The sequence below is a fragment of the Talpa europaea genome, assembly GCF_964194135.1.
Source record: "Talpa europaea genome assembly, chromosome: 5".
NCBI classification, from domain to species: Eukaryota; Metazoa; Chordata; class Mammalia; order Eulipotyphla; family Talpidae; genus Talpa; species Talpa europaea.
Genome location: NC_140071.1, coordinates 130,409,859 through 130,432,958, shown reverse-complemented (window position 1 = coordinate 130,432,958; position 23,100 = coordinate 130,409,859). Strand labels below are relative to the sequence as shown.

At 43.8% G+C, this 23,100-nt stretch overlaps 1 protein-coding gene across 3 annotated transcripts in view; it reads right to left on the bottom strand.

Annotated features, from left to right (window-relative positions):
- Positions 1-6,489: 6,489 nt before the first annotated feature.
- Positions 6,490-23,100, bottom strand: part of SEL1L3 (SEL1L family member 3) — a gene marked incomplete at its 5' end in the record, with an annotated part of 96,150 nt that continues 79,539 nt past the window's right edge. For all 3 annotated transcript variants that reach the window (XM_084234044.1, XM_084234046.1, XM_084234045.1), the window contains 7 exons: positions 6,490-6,998; positions 14,698-14,770; positions 14,853-14,955; positions 15,548-15,675; positions 20,051-20,160; positions 20,903-20,987; positions 21,110-21,200. In XM_084234044.1, coding sequence (XP_084090170.1) covers positions 6,847-6,998; positions 14,698-14,770; positions 14,853-14,955; positions 15,548-15,675; positions 20,051-20,160; positions 20,903-20,987; positions 21,110-21,200 — 742 coding nt within the window. In that variant the 3' untranslated portion in view covers positions 6,490-6,846. The remainder of the gene's footprint in view (positions 6,999-14,697; positions 14,771-14,852; positions 14,956-15,547; positions 15,676-20,050; positions 20,161-20,902; positions 20,988-21,109; positions 21,201-23,100) is intronic.

The following is a 23,100-nucleotide window of genomic DNA, read 5'->3' as shown; positions in this document are numbered from 1 at the left end:
TCTGCTGCACCATGTGGGTCACCTCCTTGGCCAGGGATCGGACTCATGCTGCAGTGGCTGCAGACAGCTTCATAGGTTGTGTCTTAACCCTCTGCGCCACCAGGGAGGCCCTATTTTCAATTTTAAACAGTACTTTCTTATATACTTGAAAGTTGCTAAGAAACTGGATCTTAAATGTTATCAATGCTAAAAAGAAATGATATTGTGTGACGTGATGGAGGTATTAACTAAGGCTGTAGAAACCTTATTGCAATATGTAAGTGCATCAAATCAACACATTGTACATTTTAAACATCACAGTATTATAGATTAATTATAATCCCAATTCTCTAAAAAGAGAAAATGAGGTTTTGATCGCATGTCTGGATGAGATGTAACTGAAAATAAAGATATAAGCTTGAAACACCTTTTTTGTAAGTCTGAATTTAAGAAGAAACTGAGGTTCTCACAAGGAGCTGCTAATTAAATTGCGAAAAGGATACAGCTCTGATTAATCACGCTGTACCTGCTGGTGGAAGATCCTCTGATATAATGAAGATCTGTCAGCTTCTTCCCACTCTCTGTAGCCACAGTTACACGCTCAGCTCTTTTGAGCTTGTTTTCATTTAATCCTCCAGGATACCCAAAGTTGCACCCACTGGGGGCTTCTTGGTAGGAAGACAGGAAAAACATACTTGACCAGTTTTGCATTCACTTACTGCCTTCCATTTCTGCATGAGCACCGCCTCACCAGCCTTTACCACCTGTGGCTTTGCTCTCCGCCCAGGTTTTGGTGTCCACAAGTGGTAATATTATTGCAAACAAGCGCTTGAAAGTGTGAGCATGGGGCATGTGCGCCTGTGATTATGGACACCCGGGCAGGGAAGCCAGAAAGCATGGGGTGTGCACATACATCACTATGGACTCCTGGGCCAAGAGCGGGAGAGAGAAAGATGAACATGAGAGGAAAACAGGGAAGCCTGAGAGCAAGCAGGGAGATCGCAGGGGCTGGGAGGCTCGGATCCTGCCTGCCCATCTGCCCCTCTGCCTCCCTGCCCTGCCTGCTGGTCTCCTTGTGTACCCGGTCCTTGTTTCGCATTAAAGTCCCGTCAAATCTACCAAGGGCTCCAGGATTCTTTTGCATTTGCTGAAATCAACAATAAGCCTGCCTGGCCTGGGGTGGTTGCTGCTACAGGGAGACAAAGCAAACACAAAAGAACAGTAGGACAAAAGTATGTAATCAATAGCTTCACTGCGTGGTAAAGACAATCCTAGGGAATTCCTCGGAGAGGACAGGCAAGGACGGCTGCAAGAAAGCAACTCTGGCTTTGGTGTCAGACAAATGGAAGTTGAAAGCAGACCCCTCCCACCACAGAAGGCATGCCCTTCCCTGCCTACCTGGCTTGCCTGGGTGGCTCACCTTAGCCAAGGGGTGTGAGAGAAGGCGATGTGAATGAAGGCTTCACATATGTTTGTGCAGCTGGATTTTTGGTCCTTTTGTCAGAAATTGTTGGAAAGGAAAAACCTTTCCCTCTTTCCTCTTATGTTTACTAGATGGGGGAACTGCAAATTAACCTAACAAAAGACAGGTTTACAGGAGAAAAGGCCATCTTTATTAGTATTTTATACACATAGGAATTTATAGAAAAAGAAAAATTCAAAGAAGTAGTTTCAGGAGCTTATACAGCATTTTAATGAAAGAAAGGTGGATTTACAGGATGATGAACTGTGGGGAAATAACTAAGAAATATATGGGGGGAGTAATAGAAGATAAGGGTCATTTCAGTAATGCTTGTCTATGCAGACTCAACTACGTGCCGAAGTGGCACATTTTGGAGTGGCTTAGCCTGATCCCACTAAGATGAACATACCCCATCGCCCACCCCAGAAAAATAGAAGACACCTGGAGGACAACTGTGTCTACCCCACTGGCCAGGATCAAGCACAGCTGAGTCCAGCCTAGATCAGCTGAGTCATCGCTAACCCTCAGGCACCCAAGGGAGAGATAATTGCTTGTTACTCTGTATGAGTTCAACAATAACTCATTCATCTGTAAATTGGGAAAATGTGTATGTTACTTGCAGCGATATTATGAAACACAAACCCAGTGTGTTAGATTTCTCAGTGTCTGAGAACGCAACTGAGGTCCTACTGATATTGATACCCAACTCTCAATGATTCCTCTACTCAAGAAAACTCCCTTCCTGTAAGGGAGACCGTGAAAAGGTCCTCATGTTTTTCAATGTTGGCTTGTACCCCTCACCCTACTATGTTGGGTTGTACCCCAATCCCTCTTGATCCTTACAGTTTTGCCAAAGCACCGCACTGAACTCAGGTCTCACAACGTGCAACACATTAGGACAGAGGAATCTCTTCCCCTCTCCAACAAAAAGCTAATCCAAGCTGTGGTTGACAACTATGTTTGTATCCTGTATGTATCTATGGTCAGGTCCACTCCTGGCCTCTCTATTCTTTTCCTTAGAACCGTTTGTTTATTTCTATGTAACCTCCCCACAGTTTCTGTTATATCACAAAATTTGGTAGGTCAATTTATTCTTTTTTCCAAACTTTCTTTAGCTGTGAACGAATTTATATTCTGCCATATGAATTTTAAAATCAGTTTGTTAGTTCCTCACAAATTCACAAACCGGGAGACTTTGATTTGGATACTACTGGACTTTAGATGAATTTTAAAGAAATAAACATTTATATTTGTTAGTCTGTCCACAAACATGGTATATTATTTATATCTTTTTTATGTAACTTTTAATTTTTCTTGGTAAAGATCTATGAGTTCACTGTAAGGTTTATCACTAGTCATTTAATAATTGCATTGGTATTACAAACATTTAATTTCAACATTTAATTAAATCATTTTAATAAAGGTAAGTATAGGGTAAGTGAAGGGGATCAGACTTTTTATGCCATTGTCCTCTGTGGCTATCACCTGCAGCCTTGATCGTGTTAACATAGAAGGCTCGTGGGTTTGGGGCACGTGTGCGTGATTGTGGCTACCTGAGCGTGGGTGTGTGCGCATGTGCAAGTGTGCACACCTGTGCCAGGGAGGGAGGGGATGGAAAGGGTGACGCCCCCTACAGGGAAGGGGCTTCCAGTTGCTGTCTCCCTGCTGGCTTCTTTCCTCTGCTCACCGTTAAAACCTGTGAAAATGATGCCATCGTGTCCAAAGTTCTCTTTCAAATCATTAGAACCGACGGCAAGCCTACCCGGCTGGAGACAGTTACAAAACAGTAAGTCTTTACAATTGTTTTTATCTTCTTCTTGCTTGTTAATTTGCCCTTCTGGTTCTCGCTACTGAGTAAGGATGGAAGGTCTCCCAATGACAAACACCAGAGGTGGGGGTAGGGGTGATTAATTAATCTTAAACAAAACAACCATGGAAGTTTCCAGGAGTTTAAGTGTGGTCAGAAAAGATTATCAGCCAGAGGTGGGGGCAGAGAGGATTACTGATCAACCCAACCTAACTCCAAGGTGATAATTTCCATAATAATTCCATCCAAGAACATGATAAAAGAATAATACCCTCTGGCAAAATTCAGTTCTGCCCATCTGTGTCTATGCAGGCATCTCTTCTTTTTCCCCCTTTCTTGATAAACTTTTTGTATACTGATGAATGGGAACATCTGAATTCTCTCTCAGAAGGACCCAAGAACCCCCCCCACTGTACCCCATTACCTGAACTCCAACAATTGTTTGATCTGCCCTTCCAGTTCCCACCATTGAGCCCATCCACTCCTTGATTGCTAATCTGCCCTTCCAGTTTTTTGTTATTGAGTGCACCTGCTAATTCTACATTTTAAAAAATTTTTAAAAGACTTATTTATGCATACAAGAGCTGGGTGCAGGCTAGAGGTGTGGAGAGGTGAGAGGATTCACCAGAGACAGAGTGGGGAGCAGAACAGGCAGATCTACTGAAACACGCTGCTGAGGGGAGCAGCAGGAGAGACAGGAGAGGTCTGCTGTGCCATGTGGGTAGCTCCCTGGTGGGGGATGGAACTCATGCTGCAGTGGCTGTGGATAGCTTCATAGTGCTGCGACTTAACCCCTTGCACCACCAGGGAGACCGTGGGAATTGAGTTTAGAACTTGAGATGAGAAGAGGAAGGTTGAGCCTTGAGAAGGTGTGGGCTGGACCCAGACCATGCAATTGAAATCTCTCAGGAGAACTGGAGTCAAAGCTGAGACCCTTGGCTTATCAATTTCACCTGAGGTGGTTGGGGGCCTGGAAACACTCAAGAACCTACCAGTATCATCTGGAGATGAGGGAGATTACCACTGTTTGGGGAACTATCTCATATCAGGGTGCCTCCCACGGTCCATATTTTGTACCAGCCTCTCCTGGAGGCTTAGATTGCTGTTATGGGTTAAATTGTGCCTCCTAAAATTCCTGTGTTGAAGTCTTAACACCCGTACCTCAGAATGAGATCGTATTTGGAGAGTCTTTAAAGAGATAACGATGAGTCATTAGAGTGGACTCTGACCCAATGGAGATCAGTGTCCTCTTAGATTAGGACACATGCAGAGGGGAATCCATGAAGACACTAGAGCAGGCATCTACAGGCCGCGGAGAAAGGGCCTGGGAAAACCAGCCTTGCTCATATCTTGATTTTGGCTTCCAGTCTCCAAAGCTGTGAGGAACTGTCTATCATTTAAGTCTCTCAGTATGTGGTACTCTGTCACAGTTGCCCTCGCAGACTAATGCAGTGGTGTTTATTCGAAACAGACCCCAGTGTGTAGAGCTGAGTGTGAAGCTTTACAGGAGCAACGTTAGGAAATTCTGCATGAAAGCAGTCCTAGGCAGATGAGGCAAGAGCAGAACCACAAGGATGCACCAGAGTGGAGTTGGGAGCTGGTGGCCTGTCTGAGTTGAGTTGTCTCTATTGTGGCAAGGGACTTTTGCTTTCTTATGTTGGTCATTCTCGAGGTGAAGGGGGCAGTGCTTTGCCTCTCATACTCCAGAGCATTTGGCAATTTCTGGATACACCTTTGGCTGTCACGGCTGGGGGAAGGGCAGGGGCAGGATGTGCTTGTGCTAATGGTGCCTGGTGGGGAGAAACCAGAGAAGCTGCTGCTACTTTTCCTCCAACACGTGGGACAGCCTCCCATACAAAGAACCTTCTGGCCTCAGTGGTACACAGCATGAGATAAAGCCTGCCCCACATCAAAGAGCCACTGACCATGACCTGCTCTTGCAAGGATGTAACTGGACAAATTCCTGCAGCTGATGGCAATTCTCCCTGAAGGAGAGCATGAGCCATCAGCTGCCAAATCCTCTGCTTGGCTCCTCAGAGTTCTCTGTCTAATACAAACAACAATCTGCCATGTTTGGGGCTGGGACCTGGAAGTTTCGCATATTATCTCATTTAAGCCTCAAGAAAACCTTTGAGGTGGAGTTTATGACCTCAGTTCTACAAAACAGTGATCTGAGACTCAGAGAGGGCCAATCACTCACCCAAGGTCACAGAGCTAATAAGTCACAGAACAGAATATGAACCCCAAACTGCAGGATGCCAAAGTCTGGCTCTTCCACAAGGAGATAGGACAACCTCTGCTAATATAAAAGTAGCACACAGAGCACAGCTAGGAGGAGAGAACAGACCTCAGACTTAACTCAGAGTTGATGTAAAACCCAGCCTCCGAGCAGCCAGAAGCCCTGAAACAATGTCTAATGCTGAACAAACATGATGGGACAGACCCAGAGGCTGGGAGTCCTGGCAGGGGCGCCTACCTTTATTTCCGCAAGTGTTAATGGGTTACCAGAATGTAAAGAGTATGTATTTAACACCTCAGGAGAATGCATGGACCTTAGGACTTTGTATGATAAGGGTAATAAGTCTGAAAAAGGAGGAAAAACGCCACTTCCCAGAAGTCAATGGTATAAAAATAATTTTTATTTACTACTGTAAATAAAGTAGTGCAAAGAGTAGTTTAGATCCACAATATTGCATTACTGATTTACTATCTTAGCAGCATACAGATGCTCTGCTCTCGCTCGCTCTTTCTCTCTCTCTTGCATGTGCACACACACACACGCACACGCACGCACACCCCTACACAGACCCAGGCAGGCATAAGGGGTAGGGTGAGACTATGAGCTAAAGGCTTGTTTCCTGCATATTCTACTACTGCCAGTCTATTCTAATGGGTAATTCATGGAGGAGACTACACTTAAATACTAAGAATTTTCTAAATGTTATTTTATGGATTGCAATTGAAAAAGTAAATGATATCCAACAATGTCATTAAAGGATTTGGAAGCACGACAACCCGAGGAAAATTCAAGGAGAAAAATGTAAACCCATTTACAAAGCCATCCCCTCCCTGCTTTTCCAGCCACAACCCATTTATTTCAAGGTACCCCATTAATGCTGGGGCTTGGAAATCACACAGAAATCCTTCAACAGGACATCAAGCAGCAACACTGTGGCCGACACATGTACTGAAATGTTACCTAACTTGTAAAGAAGTCACAATTTTTGCTCTTTAATAAAAGGAATGAACAAGGGGCGAAGATTCTTAAAATGCAATTCTGTGTATGAGGATCCGGAGGAGCCACACACAGCCCCACCAGGTACCGCCTCGGCAGCAATCCAGGGAACCTCCCGACAGGTACACCCGTTTGATCAGGGGTGCCTTCTACTTGTTTGGTAACCTCTGGTGTGCCCACCATCTGCTCTGTGTACTTCCTTGTAATTAGATTTAAAAAAAAAAAAAAACCAAAAAGACACCAAGTGCAAATTCGTATCCAGTTGACAAGACATTTAAGGTGTTTATCAGTGTAATGCCCAGCTTTCCAATACCAGCTGCTGACAGGCTGCTCTGTCATCTGGAGAGACCCGGAGTGCACAGTTCACCCCCGTGGCTCCGAGCTGTTGGTGACCATAGGCTGGTCCTGAGCGGAGGCATCTGCAGCTGGAGGCACAGCTGGAGGCACAGCTGGACTTGCCGTGGCAGGGGTGGGGTCTGGAGAGGCTGGGGCTGGAGTGGAAGGGGAACTGCTGGCTGCAAAGATACAGGCACAACAGTCGTTCAAAACAGCATGTGCAAGACAAACCACCACACTGAGACCCCAGCAAGCCAGGAGAGCTTCGTCTAGTCTGGTGTCCCCAACACTAGCCAGATAAGAGACTTGGGGCCTATTGTCTATGTTCTTTGGATTTCAGTGTCCCTACCTAGAAATTACAGGTTGGAGAACATGTACAAATAATGGCTAACATCTGGAATTTCTAGGGAAGTTTATAATTAAAAAAAAAAAAAAAAAAAACCACTAATCTTTGCTCTGTGTTTTCTGTGATCTTAACCTCTTTTTTTCCCCCTGGCTTCGAGGCAATGCAAGCTATGAACTATACTGATCAATTAGAATGGACTGTTGGATCTGTTCACATCTTATTCCATTTGGATGATGTACCAAATTTGATTTATTTCATATATAATTATCTGATTTATTTTAATAAAGGTGCTTGCATTTTGGAAAACAATTACTAGCTTTAATTATTTATCGATCTACCTTTAGTAGGAGGACGGACACCATAAATGCTAGGGAGGCTTTTAAAGTTTTATAGTTCGTGTCAGTGGTTTTTAAGTGGGGGCAATTTTGCCTTCCCGGGGACAGCTGACAATGTTGGCAGACGTTATTGGTTGCTACAATTGCAAGGACAGTGTGCTACCCGCATATAGTGGTAGGGTCTAGGGATACTGCTAAGCACCCTTCAGTGCACAGAACTCCCCCCTGCAACAAAGGATGACCCAGCGCCACATGTCATGGTGATGAGGTTGGCATCCTCTGCCCTATGCTGGGACTGGAAGGTGTCCTGGTTAATAGGAGCATAGCCTCTGGAAACTCTACTCTGTCCTTTATCAGTTATGTGAGCTTGGACAAATCCCCCATCCTCCTACTGCCTCTAAAAACTGGGGAAAGTCAAAGTATCTGTGTCTTCTTGTTGCAAGGATTAAACTAATGCATATAAAATGCTTACAATAGTGTCTGGCAAGCATAGGTCTCAACAAATGTTAGCTATCATACTAGTGACCTGGCTTGCCATAGAGAAGTGTTCGTTGTTATTAACTGATTATTGATTTCAGGTGCAGGGCTATAGGACTGATGAAAGAGTTAGTGCATTTATTTCCTGGATGCCTACAGTTTTCTGAGCTCCCAGTAGCCCATTTCTATGGAAACAGCAGAAACTTTGAAGCCAGCAAGGCCAGGAATGACATGACTCTGATATTTATCAGCTGAGTGATCCTGGGAAAGTTAAACTTTCTGAGCTGTAGTTTCTTCGTTGTTAAAATGGGGGTAGCAGACTGCAGGGATATGTGACTTATGGCCAATTCAGTGGCCTTAGTTTGTGCGAAGAATCACTGATTTGTCTTTAAATAGGATCTTAATAAAGCTCAACAATCCATGAGTCTTACACCATTTTCATTAGGTGTAAGCATTTTTAAAGTTTCCCAAATGCCCATCTTGAAATGTATCAACTTTAAGAAGATCCCACCACATGTTGATATTCTGACTTCTAGACCAACTCTTCAAGAGTTTCATCTCCAAGCACCCATGGTCATGTCCAAGGGGCCATTCTAAGAACTGTCTCTGGCTTGGCTGGACATGTAAAGGAATTCTTCTACAGCCCCCTTCCTATCTACCAAAGATCTTGTGGATCCAGAGTCCGAAAGAATTGGACAGTGAGGGCGTGGTGGGGCCAGGGAGATGCATGACAACGTGATAGCTCTAGGTTAAAGCCATCACCCTGGCAGGGGGTCTAACATGGCGGAAGCAGGTCCAGAGATGTGGTATAAAACCACTGTTAGAGCCAGGAAGCCTGGTCTGAGCAAACCTCCTGGTCTGCCACTAAACCAGGTGAATTTACTGTGGGTAATGAAGGGTCCACATTCCATTTCCCAAATGCCTCCAACACAAAGGCCTCAGTTTTCTCCTCTCTGCATTGAAGGATTTAGATCGGAGGGTATCCAAGACTCCTTAGGTCCTAAGATTTACTTTGCTGATGATTTCTGAGGAAGTTAATGAAGGCATGTATTTTTCCTTTTCCAGCTCAGGGAAATGTTTAAATCACCATGGTAACAAGATAATCAGCAATCAGTTTTCTGATTAAAACCCAAAAAGGGCCAACGTGTAAATGGAGAAAGATGCATAATTAGCATTGCCACAATTTAAATCTTCTAAAAGCATGGTAAAAATGTTGGTTGTTTCTACAGTAAGTTTGTTATTATCTATGTGAGCCCCCTCATTCTGCTGGGGGTGTGCAATCACTGGACAGCCCCCCCCCCCATGGCCCATCCTAATTTCAAAGTGGCCTCTTTGTCTCTGCTCACCTGGAATTTGTGCTAATTTGATTACTGGGCTAGAATCAAGATAACCAGGAAATGAGAGTGCTGTTTTAAAAATTACAGAGTAGATTCTGGAGCCAAGTAGAAGTGATTTTTGGATTACTGGCTACTTGGGGGACCATTTTCTGTACATTAGTGAGAATAATCAAGAGCTGGCCCTGAGTGGGGTAGGCCAGGGCTGCAGCTGCAGCTGGAGGCCAAACGTGGCTGCTGTGTGCTTTTGTATTGCTTGCCATCCAGGAAGGGTTTATACATTTTCAAATGGCAGCACAAAAATCAAGATTAATATTTCAGGACCAGTGAGAAACATGAACTTCAAATAGTCATATCCATAGAAAAACTATATTGGACACCAGCCCCTAGCCATTTGCCTTCAGGTGTTGTCAATGGCTGCCATGACAGCTAAGTAGTAGTGACAGAGACAGCCCTCAAAGGCCAAAATGTTTATTCTCTGGCCCTTGACAGAAAGTCTGCCAACTCCACTTGTGGCCCATGTTAGCAAATACATCTGCTTGCCAGCTGACCAGATGGGAACATAAGAAAGAGAAGAATATGAGGGGCTAGATGGGGGTGATCTTGAGGTAGTAGAATGTTTGCAGATAAGGGGGACAAGGAGGGGAGCAAAGGAGAGATTATATGCTATGAATAAACCTAGCCAACTTTATGTGGGTCTCTGGATCTAGCAGGGCCCAGAACAAGACTAAGGTTCAAGTCCTTTAAATAAAATTTTTTTTTTTAGATTTATTTATTTATTTATACAAGCACTGGGTACAGTTAGAAGCGTGGGAGGGTGAGAGAATTCACCAGAGCCAGAGCAGGGAGCAGAACAGGCAGAAGGACCGAAGTACACTGCTGAGGGGAGCAGCGGGCGGCAGGAGAGGTCTGCGCGCCATGTGGGACCCTCCTCTGGTGGCCGGGGAGCAGCCGGGGATCGAACAGGCACTGCAGAGGCTGCGGGCAGCTTTGCAACCCAGTGCTCAACCGCTGCGCCACTGGGGAGGCCCCCTTTAAATATTCTTAAGAGCAGAGGTACTGGGAGTCACCGAGGGGAATGAGATAGGATAAAAGTCACATCTCATCATGAAATCGCTCTGACTTTATGGCTACTGCTTTCTTACATGAGTACCATTGTGACATTTTGCTGTAATTTTAGTAGAAACCTCATTAACTGGAAATGTAGAGGACAGGAAAAGAGTAGGAAAAGGTTTAATTAATCTCTTCATATCATCATACTGTTTTTAAAATACCCCTAGGCTAACCACTGGGGCGGCAAAGATGAATTGTCTTACATTATGAATATTCTGAATAGGCTGGGTTTAAAGGTTACCTATGCTACCAAGGCCATTCTGCAGGTCTTGACCAATGCTGGCACATTTTATTTTGACATGAGGTTTACACTAATTCTGGTAAGGCAAGGCTCTTGGGTTTTGTTTTGTTTTTTTTTCTCCCTTGATATTATTTTTTAAAACATCTTTGTTTTTGACAAGATAGAATTTCTTCTCTCAGGTGCAGTCACAATAAGTACCAGCGGTTCTCATCACACCCCATCTACCTCTCCTCCACTTCCTCCCCCAGCTTCCTTTGAAAGGGTAATTTACATTTTCTCCTCTATTCTTCCTTCCAGCAGCCAGGCAGGCTCCATGCTTTTTTGTCCGAGGAGAGATTTGTGGCGGGGCAGAAATGGAGAGCATTCTAGGCAGGCTTTGCTTGGTTTGTTGTTTTTTTTTTTTTTAAATCTCAGTCCATTAAGGCAATTATGCTTGGCATACCCGATAGGGAGGAGAGAGGGAGAATGCTTTAGAGATGCAATGAGGCAAGGGAAGATGGTTTTTGGAGTCTTGGAAAGTGGCTGGGCCCAGCTGTGGGCTCTACCAGCAGCTTGGGAGAAAAAAGGCTAATGGTGCCCAGCTTTGGCAAAGAGGATGGAACCTCTAGTGACCCAGGAGATGCAAGGCCAATGGACTTTGAGGGGCAGTGTAGGTCCAGGCAATGTGTGATCTGCTGTCACACTAGTGCCACCCCAGACCCAAGGAACTTTGCACTCCTCCGGGAAGCATCAGCTTCAAGACAGACTTAGCTGACAAGCAGAATATGACCTAAGAGTCAAAAACAAGTCCCCTTGAAGGAAATAAAGACGTGCCATATTTTTTGTGCATTTGTTTTGGTACTCTTGATAGATTAATCAATGTCTTTGCTTAGATGTTTAAAAAAAAGGCTTTATGCTTTAGAAAGAGTCTAAAAGCATAGGAAAGCATGCAAATAATTGTATCTGTTACTTGCTAAGGTAAAGTAGGCTTTGCTACTAACCACGCCGCTACTTGGTGTCAGCATGCCTTAATTGCAGGTAAAGTGCCCCAGACACATCACTCCTTGGAAGCTACCAGCTAACAACTGTTGAGTTCCAAGTACTTTGCACTCTGTTATCTTATTTAGTTTTCTCAACTACAACACATGTCCAGTATATGCAGAAGGGGAAAGTGAGGCACAGAAAGCTCCCCTCTTGCCCAAGGTCACATAGCAGCAGGGCTAGAATCTAAGCAACCTGACTCCCAAGTCTGTGTGTGCTATTAACTATTGTCCTGCACTGCTAGCCTTCTAAATGTGGGACAATTTAATGTGGCAAATGCGATGAAGTGTGGACTATATATCTCAGAGCATATAAACTCGGGAGGAAAATGAAGGTAGTCAAAGCTGAATGCAAAATGGATGGACAGCTCAATTTAAAGGTCTGGCCACAAATCATTAACTTTTAAAAACAACTGGCTGGAGAAATGCAAATCATGACAAAGACCCCTAATTTACAGCAACGATCCTCACATGCTATTTAAGAGCTAACTCTGAAAGCCAGTTCTTCTCAGCACTGTCAGTAATCACGAGAGTTCATTGCTGCAATCACTTCACAGCCCAGGCTGCTCCCAGCATCTACTGTATCAGTCTCTCCTCCCAGGGGCAGGTCACAGTGGTGGGAGCAACCCCAGGCCCTGCAGGGGCCACGTCTCCACTTACATGCTTGTCATCTTCCCTCACCGCCCAGTGGCTGATGGAATACTTGCTTATTTCAAAGTTATTGACAAATATGCACTTCTGTAAGATTTTAAAAGATGAAAATAATTTACTGCATCATTTTAACTTGACACCAGTATTCTAACAAGGCTGGGAGGTACCCTGAAGGGAGGACATACTTTGAAAATAATGTGGAGATTTCATTTCTACTTATAAACGCTTATAACTCAAAGTGTGGCCTGAGGAGCAGCAGCTTGGACATCATCCCCAAGCTTGCTACAAATGCAGAATCTCAGGTTCCACCCTAGATATACTGAGTCAGAATCTGCATTTTACAAGATTTCCACACACTAAAATTAAGTAACAAGGGGTAAGAATTTACATATGGAAATGTTATTTTTATTATAATTAGTTTGTGTTTCTCCTTTACATTGCTGTTAGGGCATTATTTTTAAAAATCTGTGTGCAACAAGGTTCATTAGCATTGCAGGGGTGCAACATTTGTGCTAGAAAATATGTCTAATGTAAGGGGACTGGGAGCTGGTAACCGCTGTTTGAAAGTATGACAAGCCTGAAATTGTGCTGTCCTATATCCTGTCCTGGACTTGGTGATTTGGGGACAGGCCATTTCATCACTTTGGCCTCAATTTCTTCCTCTGTAAAATGAAGACCAGAGAATTAAATGTTTAAGATCCCACCCAGACATCTCCAAGACTAGTCAAATGGGAAGGAGGTATGTAGAGGAAGAATCAAGGGAAAGAATTTGAAAAAAATGAAGAAATTACGCAAAAAAATAAAAAAAGAATGGACAAATATATGAAAGAGCAGGAGGGACAGAGAGAAACAATGTGGAGAGACTGATAATGAAGACACCAAGGAAGGAAAAAGACAACTTCTGATAAAAGCAATTCCACCAGCCCATGAATTTTCATGGCTACCAGCTGGCATAAAATCATAAAGACAATTTTCAGCTCCTCTAACGGGATTGCATTTGTAATAATCATAACAATATTTCTACAGAGTAAAAATGACAAAGATAATTTGAAATGGAAAACACTGACAAGATGCAAAATAAATGTGCTATACCTGGCAACAAATTTAGGGAAGGGACAGGATTTGCATAAGGAAAATTTATAACCCGGCATACTCCAGGGCATCAAACCTGGAAGGGCTTTTGATGATTCCTTGTTAACCTCCTCAGGTAAATCGGAGGAAATGATTCCGAATTAGCCTCTCGAAACTGAACTCCTTCACCACGTGGACTCAGTGGTAAAATGTACTCCTTTCGCCTTTCATTATGTGCTACACAAATAATAGTGGTGCTAATGTCCAAATGCCATGTCCAGTCCTAATTTATCCATTTGTAAATGTCCCTGCTGGTCTTCACGAATGATTACACCCTTTGGTCATAATCCAATATAGTGGAAAATTAGAATTCTCCACTGAGGGAAGTTTGCAAATTTGAGCACCTAAGAGAGGGAGACATCACAAATGTCAGCACCAAGGCCTTCCTCTGACTCAGCTTCTGGTCTAACAGGGGAGATAAATCTTGAACCCAGGCAAGATTTATCGAGAGGGCTTCATAAGTCAGATGAACAGAATAGCTAAGATTTAACTGCAGTCGTCATTTTGGGAGGCGCTGCACATGTGGTCTGTCACTGAGCCTTCCTAACAGTCCCGGGAAGTAGGTCCTGTTCTAATCTCCTTTTATTGATGAGAAACTAGGAGATCAGAGGGGGAATTAACTGGCCACATGTCACAGAGCTAATGAGAAGTTAAGCCTAGACTCCAAGCCCGGATAGAGAGAAAGCACGGGGGTGCCCAGCCCCTTACTGCCAGCCAGACAAGAGCACGGAAGGTAAACAGGGACCAGTGAAAATCACACCAGACGCATCGCTGGCTCCACCATCCCCCTCGGCCTTCTGAGTCCACATGGCTGGGTATTTTTATTCATCGTGAGGGCTTGTTTATCCTTCCATACATTTGGCTGCCTAACTAGGATAAACGGGAAGATTTCATGCTGGCAGGGACACCAGAGCCGGTGCTTAAGGCACTCGGAGGGAGACTTTTGATAGATGTATTTCCAACGGGAAAAGACATTTTAGTTCTATTTCTGAAACTTTTTATTAAAAACATCCTTGCTTACTTTGAAAAATAGGACAACCACTCTGTGATCTTCCACTGGTCAGATTCTGAGTACCCCTAGGGAGCTCCTTTCCCCATAACTCCAGGATTATCCCTCCTGATGGAAGGAAATAGCATGGCGAAGGCCATGGTCGGGGAGCGTGTTGTTGTCTTTCTTGCAGGAAAGAGCATCACCATTTTTATATTGCCCTAGCCTTGCACAAATCTTTACCTGAGAGAGACTGGAAATACTGCACAATCCCAGCGATCAAGATGGACAGCAGGAAGGTCCCCAGAAAGTAGATCTGCAAACATCCCAAGCACATGACATATGACTGGTCCAGGTCAGGAACGGGGGTGGGAGGGGCGCGAGGAGACTCTACCTACCAGGGCAGAGTGGAGGAGGGCACCCCAGATGAGCCGGAGATGCAGGTAGAGCCAGGCCAGGGAGCAGGGGCTGAAGGACTCCTCGCTACTGTGGTTCCAGCACCTGCAGGCAAGAAGCACAGGCAACTGGCATGTGGGCAGTTTGCTGCCATTACCCGCAACCAGACTCAGATCCTCAAACCCACTTTGAGACTGCTGGTTGGGGAAAAACGCACACATTTGTGATGAGAGACATTTAAGAAACAAGGTGTGTTCCAAAGAGGTTGGCCCTGCCCTGTCTTCTGTGATCCTGGCAGGACTCTCAGAAAAAGGCCAGTCCTGCTCTTACCAAAAAGCCCAGAGGCCAAGGAAGACCCCGAAGCGTGGAGCCACCAGCAGCACTTCTGTCTGAGTGTCTGTCCAAAGTCCAGACGTCAGCACATCTCCCTGTCTCCCAGAAAACACAGTCTCATCAGGCCCACTATTTTTTCCCCCTCATGGAAATTTTTGGTCAGCACTTTATCTTCAGATCAAGCACATCCTGCTTATTAAGTCTCATATCAAGAAAAAGAAGTTTGGGACCAGCCAGGTGTTGGCTCATGGAAACAAATCACGAGCCTTTTTTTTTTGGACAACTGATATCACAGAGGAGTAAGGTTAACTTGAAACCAAGAGCTGGGAGCCCTCAGACTCCATAGTGTTAATGAGTAACTCACCTTTCGTACAGCTCCTGGAGGATGGAGATGTTATCAGGATGGGCAGTTGGGTCAATTTCCAAGAAATCCAAAATGTGAGGTGGGATCATAGCACCTTCCTCAATGAGCAGGGCCAGGTTGAAAAAACCCTGAAGGCAAGACACAGCCCAAACTCATCAGCAACTGATATAAACCCAGACACACTCCCGTCCTCAGAATGTAAACTTTTACAACCTCAAGACTTTTTCAGTTCTGAGAGCCAGATGGTTTTGTCATCGTCATTGATGAATGGTTTCCCTAAATATATGCATCTGAGAAATTTATTTGCAGGAGAACCAGGAGGTTTTCAGAGGATGCAGCGTCCCATCTGCTCAGGAGCCAATCAACCAGGGGCTCTGTCCTTTCCTGTTTACTCCCTCGGACAGAAATCGCTGGAAAACATGTCCTTGGAATGTCGACTAAACCACCGTGCAGAGACGAAGGCAATGTTCCTTACTTGCAGACTCTGCCTGGGGTCCCAGCGGCATGTCAGAAGGCTAACCAATGGTATTGGGGGCTGTAGGTATCAAGACGCACAGAGCAGCGTCTGCGTGCGTGGCTGGTGCCCCAGGTCAGTACGTTCCTCTTGGCATGGGAACGTAAACTTTTACATGTGGTGTGTCTCCCTACCTGTCCTCACACTTCTTGTTCTGGACCCTCATGAGCCCGAGAGTAGAGGTGCTCTGGGAAGGATGGGCACGGACATCAGCTGGAGAAAAGCTCTCTGCCCAGCACGGGCTGAGCAAGTGGCCAGTCCATGAAATAAGCAAACAACGATCTGGCCCTTACCATGAAGCTTTGCCAATTAGTAGGATCGTTGCCTTCCAAGGAATTTATAGCCATGTTTTAGTGACTTATATCCTCCCAGTAACCTTTCAGTTGCCACTAACAAGCTAAATGAAAATGACCATCTTCCAGGTTAGCTACACATCTCACAACCATCCAGTGCAATAACCATGATCAAAATAGCAGCAGCTAACGTCTTTCAAGTGCTTGCTATATGTGAGGCATTGTTCTGTTTTACATATAGTCCCTTAACCCTCCTAATGACAAATTGAGAGAGGTGCTATTATGCACCCCATTTTATAGATGAGGAAATAGAAAGAGAGTGGCCAAGGAGCTTGTCCAATGTCACACAGCTGGAAAGAGGTAGTGCTGGGATTCAAATGCATGCAGAGTTCAGAGGTTGAGTTTCAAATTTTAACCTCTACCAAGCTGCCAAATAACCTCTGAATAAATCAGTGTAAAAGTATCTTTAAGATGCACACACACGAAAGCAGAAAATAGAATTTCTCCATTCTTTGAAAGGAAGGTACTCTTAGAACTTGAGATATTAGAAGAAAATGACTTTACAGAATGTTAAAGTCTCTGAATGGAAAAATAACAAGATTAAAATTAATGGGAAAATAGAGTAGGGGAATATTTATATGCAATATGATAGTTTAAAACTCATTATCTACAGGGCAAATGTATAAAGAACTAATTCAGATTTAAATTAAACTATCAACACTCCAACAGATAAGCAGGCAAAGAATAAGACTAGAGAACCACATAAAAATATGAAGCGTGAATTATAGACAAGTCCATGTAAAAATGTCCATCCTCACTAATAATTAAATCTATTTTAAAACAATAAGTATCAACTCAAAATTATTCAATTAGCAAAATTAAGTCATGAAAATATCCAGTACTTAGAGATTTCAGTTATCTCCCCATACTCAGCTATCACTCATGTAGGATTAATTAGAAAGTCCTTCCAGAAAACACACAGGCAAACAATTGCTGTGCAGCTCTACAACCATTTTTTTGACTCAGTAATACCATCCTGTAGATTATAAAGAAGTTACGGAAGTGGAGAGAAAAGATGGAATATGAAAATGCCATTATAGTACTAACTATAATTACAACACAGGAAGAAAAACCCTTCAAGACTTCTTGAACGAGTATCCCATGAGGCTAAGAATATTGGCTCTCTCTTTGTCTTAGGTACCAACCACTAAGCAGGCCCTGAGACCTGGCAGGGTTGGATGAATACGTGCCAAATCAATGAGGAAATCAGCAAACAAACACTTACCCATAAGATAAAGTTTACTAAATCACCACCCATCATCTGAACAGGGGCGGGGGCAGAGGTTAAAGGTCATCATTAGGAGACCTAATGGTCATCATGAAACAAAATGTACATATTTCTACAGTGTGTGAGAGGGACGGATTTTATTTTTTTATAATCAATTTACAGCTTTTAAAGTGGCACATGCACTATAACTTTATCATGCAGCTAAATCCCTTTTGTCAAGTTAACACCCTTACTTTTGTGAGTGGGAAGGAACAAGACAGGAAGGGGAACAGCCTCTGCCAGGAAACTGGGGGAGCCTTCTTTGATTATTTTTTCTTGTAAAATGATCCTTGCATGTCTTTTCCAACATTGCCTTTCCAAAAAATAAAAATTAGAATAAAAAGTCCCGAGATCAATTTTGAGCGAAAACAAAATTTAAAGGAGTTTGACTCTAGCAAATGCTTACATATCAACTCTAACTTCATAGCAGAAGAAATAATAAAAATAGATCATGTGCAGTGAACTCAGGGCTGTGCTCCATGTTTTACATCGAACCTCTCATTTAATCCTCGTAACCTGTGTGGTAGAGCCTATGACCGTGCTGGTTTACAAATGAGAAAGTGAAGACTCTGATGTGGTGACCCACCAGGTATAAATAGTTATAAAGTGATAGAGTTCTGGGTTCCAGCCCAGGTAAAGGACCACTCTGCTGGACCTACTGCCGCTAGAGAAGAGACTAAACTAGGGAAGAGTTTCCAAAACGTTTTGCCTAAGAATAAAAATTCCAACTTCCTGAAAAATGACCCAAGAGCCTGACAGGGGAATTCCCATTAACAAATGTAGTAGGAATGAGAGAAATCGAGGATGAGATTAATCACCACTGTAGTCACATTACAGTAATCACTGCAGACAAGTGCTGCGGAACGACACAGAATAGACAAAAGCTTGAGTAGCAGGGTAGCTGCATAGTTACGAACTGTCTCCCCAAGATATCTATGAGTTAGAAAGTGAAAAATGTTTATAGGGAGAAAACATCCTAACCGGGTAAGGGGTCAGCCTCACCTGCAGTAAGACATACTGACAACACGTATGTCTCATGGGACCCACCGAGCAGGACACATTGCTTCTGGGCTATCCTTGCTCAAAGATCACAATCTCAATCTCTTCATGAGGAAACAGAAGATACACTCAAATCAAGGGACATTCTACAAACAGCACAACAGTATCAGTGTCACACAAATCAAGGGAAGACAAGAACTGTCCTAGAGTCAAGAGGATGAAAGAATATGAAAACCAATACATTGTGGAGTCCTGAAAGAGAGCTGACAAGTGACACCCAAAACAAGCTTGAAGTGTACTTGAGGGAGCTGAGTCAAAGCTGACCTCTTAGTTTGATAACAGGATTGCGGTTAAGCAAGACATTCACGTAGGGGAGGGCACCATGCCTACTACAGGAATCTGCACAGACATGTACAGCACAGGCCACGTGCAAACACATGCGATTCACAACCTATTCTTGGGACCCAGTTCTGCCCCAGTGACGTGAGAAGAAATGTTGGACACTGGCACCATCAGAGAACAAAGACATTTTCTCAGGCCCAGGAAAACAGGGTGAACCTGTGTCAAGATGACTAAGAAGGGGGCCACAAACCCTGGGGCCATGAGGAAGAGGAGGGCACCAGCCGTGAAGGGCTGCTGTGTGAGGGATTCACTTATGGGTGACTGTCTAGTTCATTAAAGAAATGTTCACTAGAAAAGAGTCAGCTTGAGATAAATGTTACAATGGGTTTTGAGGTAAAAATACCCTCATTCTCTCAGCTCACTGGTTTTCTGACAAAGTATGTATTATAGAATCAATTCCTATCTCTGTTCAATTGGCTCCTGGCAATGACAGGCAGCCTGACCCTGGCATTTTCTGGTCATAGAACCTCGAGGAAGGATAAAAAGCAACTCTCTGTACTCTTCCTACCACTTTCCTAGAAATCAAAAATATTCCAAAATAAGAAATTTCAACATGAAAGTCACTGAAAGCAAACTCCTGCCACAGAAGTGTTGGCCCATGTGTTCTCATTGGACAACACCTTCCAGTTCTTCAGTTTCCACTTGATGGAATCTGGTAGAAACAGATCCTGGGCTTGTTTCACTTACTACCTGATGGTTTGACCTTGAGCGACTTACTACCTAGAGGTAGTCTTGGTATCCTCCATTATAATGTGGGTATGACCACCCCGCCCCCACAAGAGTGTTGTGAGAATGCTACAGGGAACACAAAGCGGCCACCAAGGGTTGTCAGGATGATTAGTGTCCTCAGAGAGTCGTTGTGAGGGGCACATGTGACTGGGAAGTCTGTCTAGATAAGGGTACCTGTGAGGACCCAGGACTGTGTTCCCTCACCCGAGGGTGCCACTGAGTTCCTCTCCCTTGCTCACCTGGGCGTCCCCATCCAGCGCGGCTTGGGCATACATCTGCACAGACAACTCAAGGTCTTGTGACTGGTTTTGGTGGCCATAGTAGTAAAGATCTCCCATTTTCAAATATGCTGCAGGACAAAAAGCAAAGGCTCATGGGTCAAGAGGTTTTATTTCAAACCAACATTTTAACTGATTGGCCTTTTCACAAGATGGAGAGTTTTTTCTACCAGCCTCTGAGTACAGAAACATCTTTAGCTTCCCTTGGAGGAGAAAAGGCAGTCTATTGTGCAACCCCATTTCTCCACACACTCACTGGCTTTTCTGGGTGGCCGCCTGGGTCTGTCTGTGAGAACTGCAGTCTGCAACCTCACAGTCCCCCCACACAAAGGTCGTTTGGGGTGCTGTGTCACATGTTTGCATATTTGCCTCCTGGGGTTGATGACTGATGGGTTTCTTTATTCTGCTTGAACTCACATTTTTTTCCTCTGAGGAAAATGTTTTGCTTAAGAGTATTGGTATTGCTCAATGTCCAATCAGAAAAACAGAATCCAAGTCAGGTGTTTCAAAGGGGAGCAGAGAATTGTGGGACTATATCAGAGGGCCAAAAGGTGAGGAGCTTTCTCCTTTGAGTGGTCACTGATCCAAGGAAATGGTGGATCCACGCCTATGTGGACCATGGACTCAGAGAAATAAATGAGCTACAGGAGGCAGAGAGCAGAGTTTAGTCATGATCTTAATAGCAGAGATTTTTCACTCTCTTTCCTAATTGTTTAGAAATATCACACTTCACAGAAAGCTGTTAGATGTTCCCTGTTACTAAGGATTAAAAGCCTCCAATGTTTCCAGTTAGCACCGTTTTTCTATACATACCAAATGAAGGCGCATCGATTTGGAAAACAGAGAAATTATAGTATCTCCAAACACAATTAACACCCAAGTATCTCTTGGCCAGGTCCTAAGGGGGCGAAAGGGGAGAAAAAGTTAATTCATCGATATTTCCGCCAAGTGACAAATTTTACCTTCATAAAAGCCAATTTATTATCTTTAACTTAGAGCTCTGAGAAGACATTCACTTACTGGCCGCTCCTCACAGATGTGTGCTAAATTTGTCTGTGACACTTCAATCCCAGTTTCTGCTGCTAAAACATAATACAGCAAAGCTTCGTGCCTAAAAATAGATGATTAATAATAAATTTCATATAGTGGTTCTTACTAATATTCACAGAAAGCTTTATATTCAAACATAAGAGGGCACAAAATAAGCAGTTTTTTTTTAAAAGCGCAAAATCATGAGTTTGTTTTTTTCTTAAATAAATACTGTTGTTAAAAATACTGCAAGCGCTGATTTATTTTCTATCTTAAAGGCTGCACGCACAGATAAGGTTGGGGAGCTAGTTGGTACAACAGCTACCTCTACTGGCCAAATGCCGGCCAGGTACGTCGGCTAGCCTTCGACCCTTGAATTCCTCCATCCTCCCTAAGAGGAGATAAGTGGTATTAAGAAAAAGCCTTGTGCTTTTCAGTCCTTGGGTTTGTGAAAGGCTTTATGAGGCTTAGGATTCTCAACAAGCTTAATTAAAGCTGAGTTTTTGCGGTGCTTTAGAAGTATGGCAACAGAGAGGCAATTTATAAGGGGCATGATTCCGAAGGCCAAAATCACATGAAAAAAATAAATGTTCGATAGGACTAGTAATTGAATAATTGCAAACAACAAGAGCTTATTCTTCATCTGTTGGAAGGTTGCACATGATTCATAATACAGAGTGACAGCAAGGGCTCGAAAATGGATACATTGACATAGCCCTGCTGATGAGATCATCGATCCACCCGGGGTTAAAGTGGGAAGGCTTAGGAATGGCCGAATAGCACAGTGTGAGGACTTGTGCTAAGGAAACAAGCAGAGGCATGTGTAAAGACCCTGTGGCAGCAAAGTTCATGGCAAGGATGTTGATATTGGGGGTTAAGGGTGAAGTGGAAAGAACTTAAAAATGAGTGACCAGTTAAATGAACTCAGAGAAACAGTCACTTTCAGATGAGGCCATTAAAACTGTTGTGAAGTGTATACAAAAATGCACATGGATGCCTGCAAAATAGTGCAGTCAGTGGGGGAAAAAAACAGAGTTTAAAAATTGCAATTCCACTTTAGTAAAACAAAGTAAAACCAAATACACACATGCACATGCAGATACATAAATGCAGAGAAAAAAGAAAACCTAAAGTTTATCTACCAAAATGCCAGCTCTAGATGGTGAGGGGCAACTCATGTTTCTTTTTCACTTTTCTCTTTTCCTTCGTTTTCCTGTGCTACCCAGTTGTATGAGCAAAATTTTATACTAACCATAAATAGCTGTTTCTGGAGCTTTTTTAAATTTTAAGTGGTTGACACTAATAACTCTTAATTTTAGCTTCACCTAGAAGAACTGCTTTAAGGAAGGGTGAGGGAAGCTGGGGTGGGAATGGGGGAAGAGGAAAGTAGACACTGATCATCTTTTCCACATTGCTTTTCCTAAAATCATCTTTTCCAGACTGCGAAGGCAGCTTCTGACAGACCACCCCTTGGAGACAGAGAGAGGTGATGGGGGTCAAATCAGGACAGACTGTCAATCAGACAAACCACGGGTCACAGGTCATGGGTCACTCAGTGGCTGCTAAGTTAGATGATTTTGGGACTCCCAGCTAAGAGCCATGAGCCTGGCTAAGTGCTGTCCCCTGCGTAGACAAGTCACAGGACAACCCACATTGCAGGCAGAGCTGCAACACAAAAGAAGCCGGGGCATTTTCTTACCTACCCTGCAGAAATCGCCTCTGGTAAGATTCCTGAACCCACCCCAGGAAGGCATGCAGGGAGACCCAGCAGAAAGTGCCTGTCATTCTAAAACAGACTCTTAAAAGTACAAAGGTCTGAAGCTCAAGTTTCATCAGATACTCAGGCTGCACCTGTGCCTCAGTTTCCCCCAAGGATGAATGGGGGAAGGAGATGGTGAAGTCTTCTAGTGCAAGGTCAACTATCAGGCTGGCTCCCTCTGCTGTCGTAAGTGGAGGGAATGTGAAGTTCATGATATTAAAAT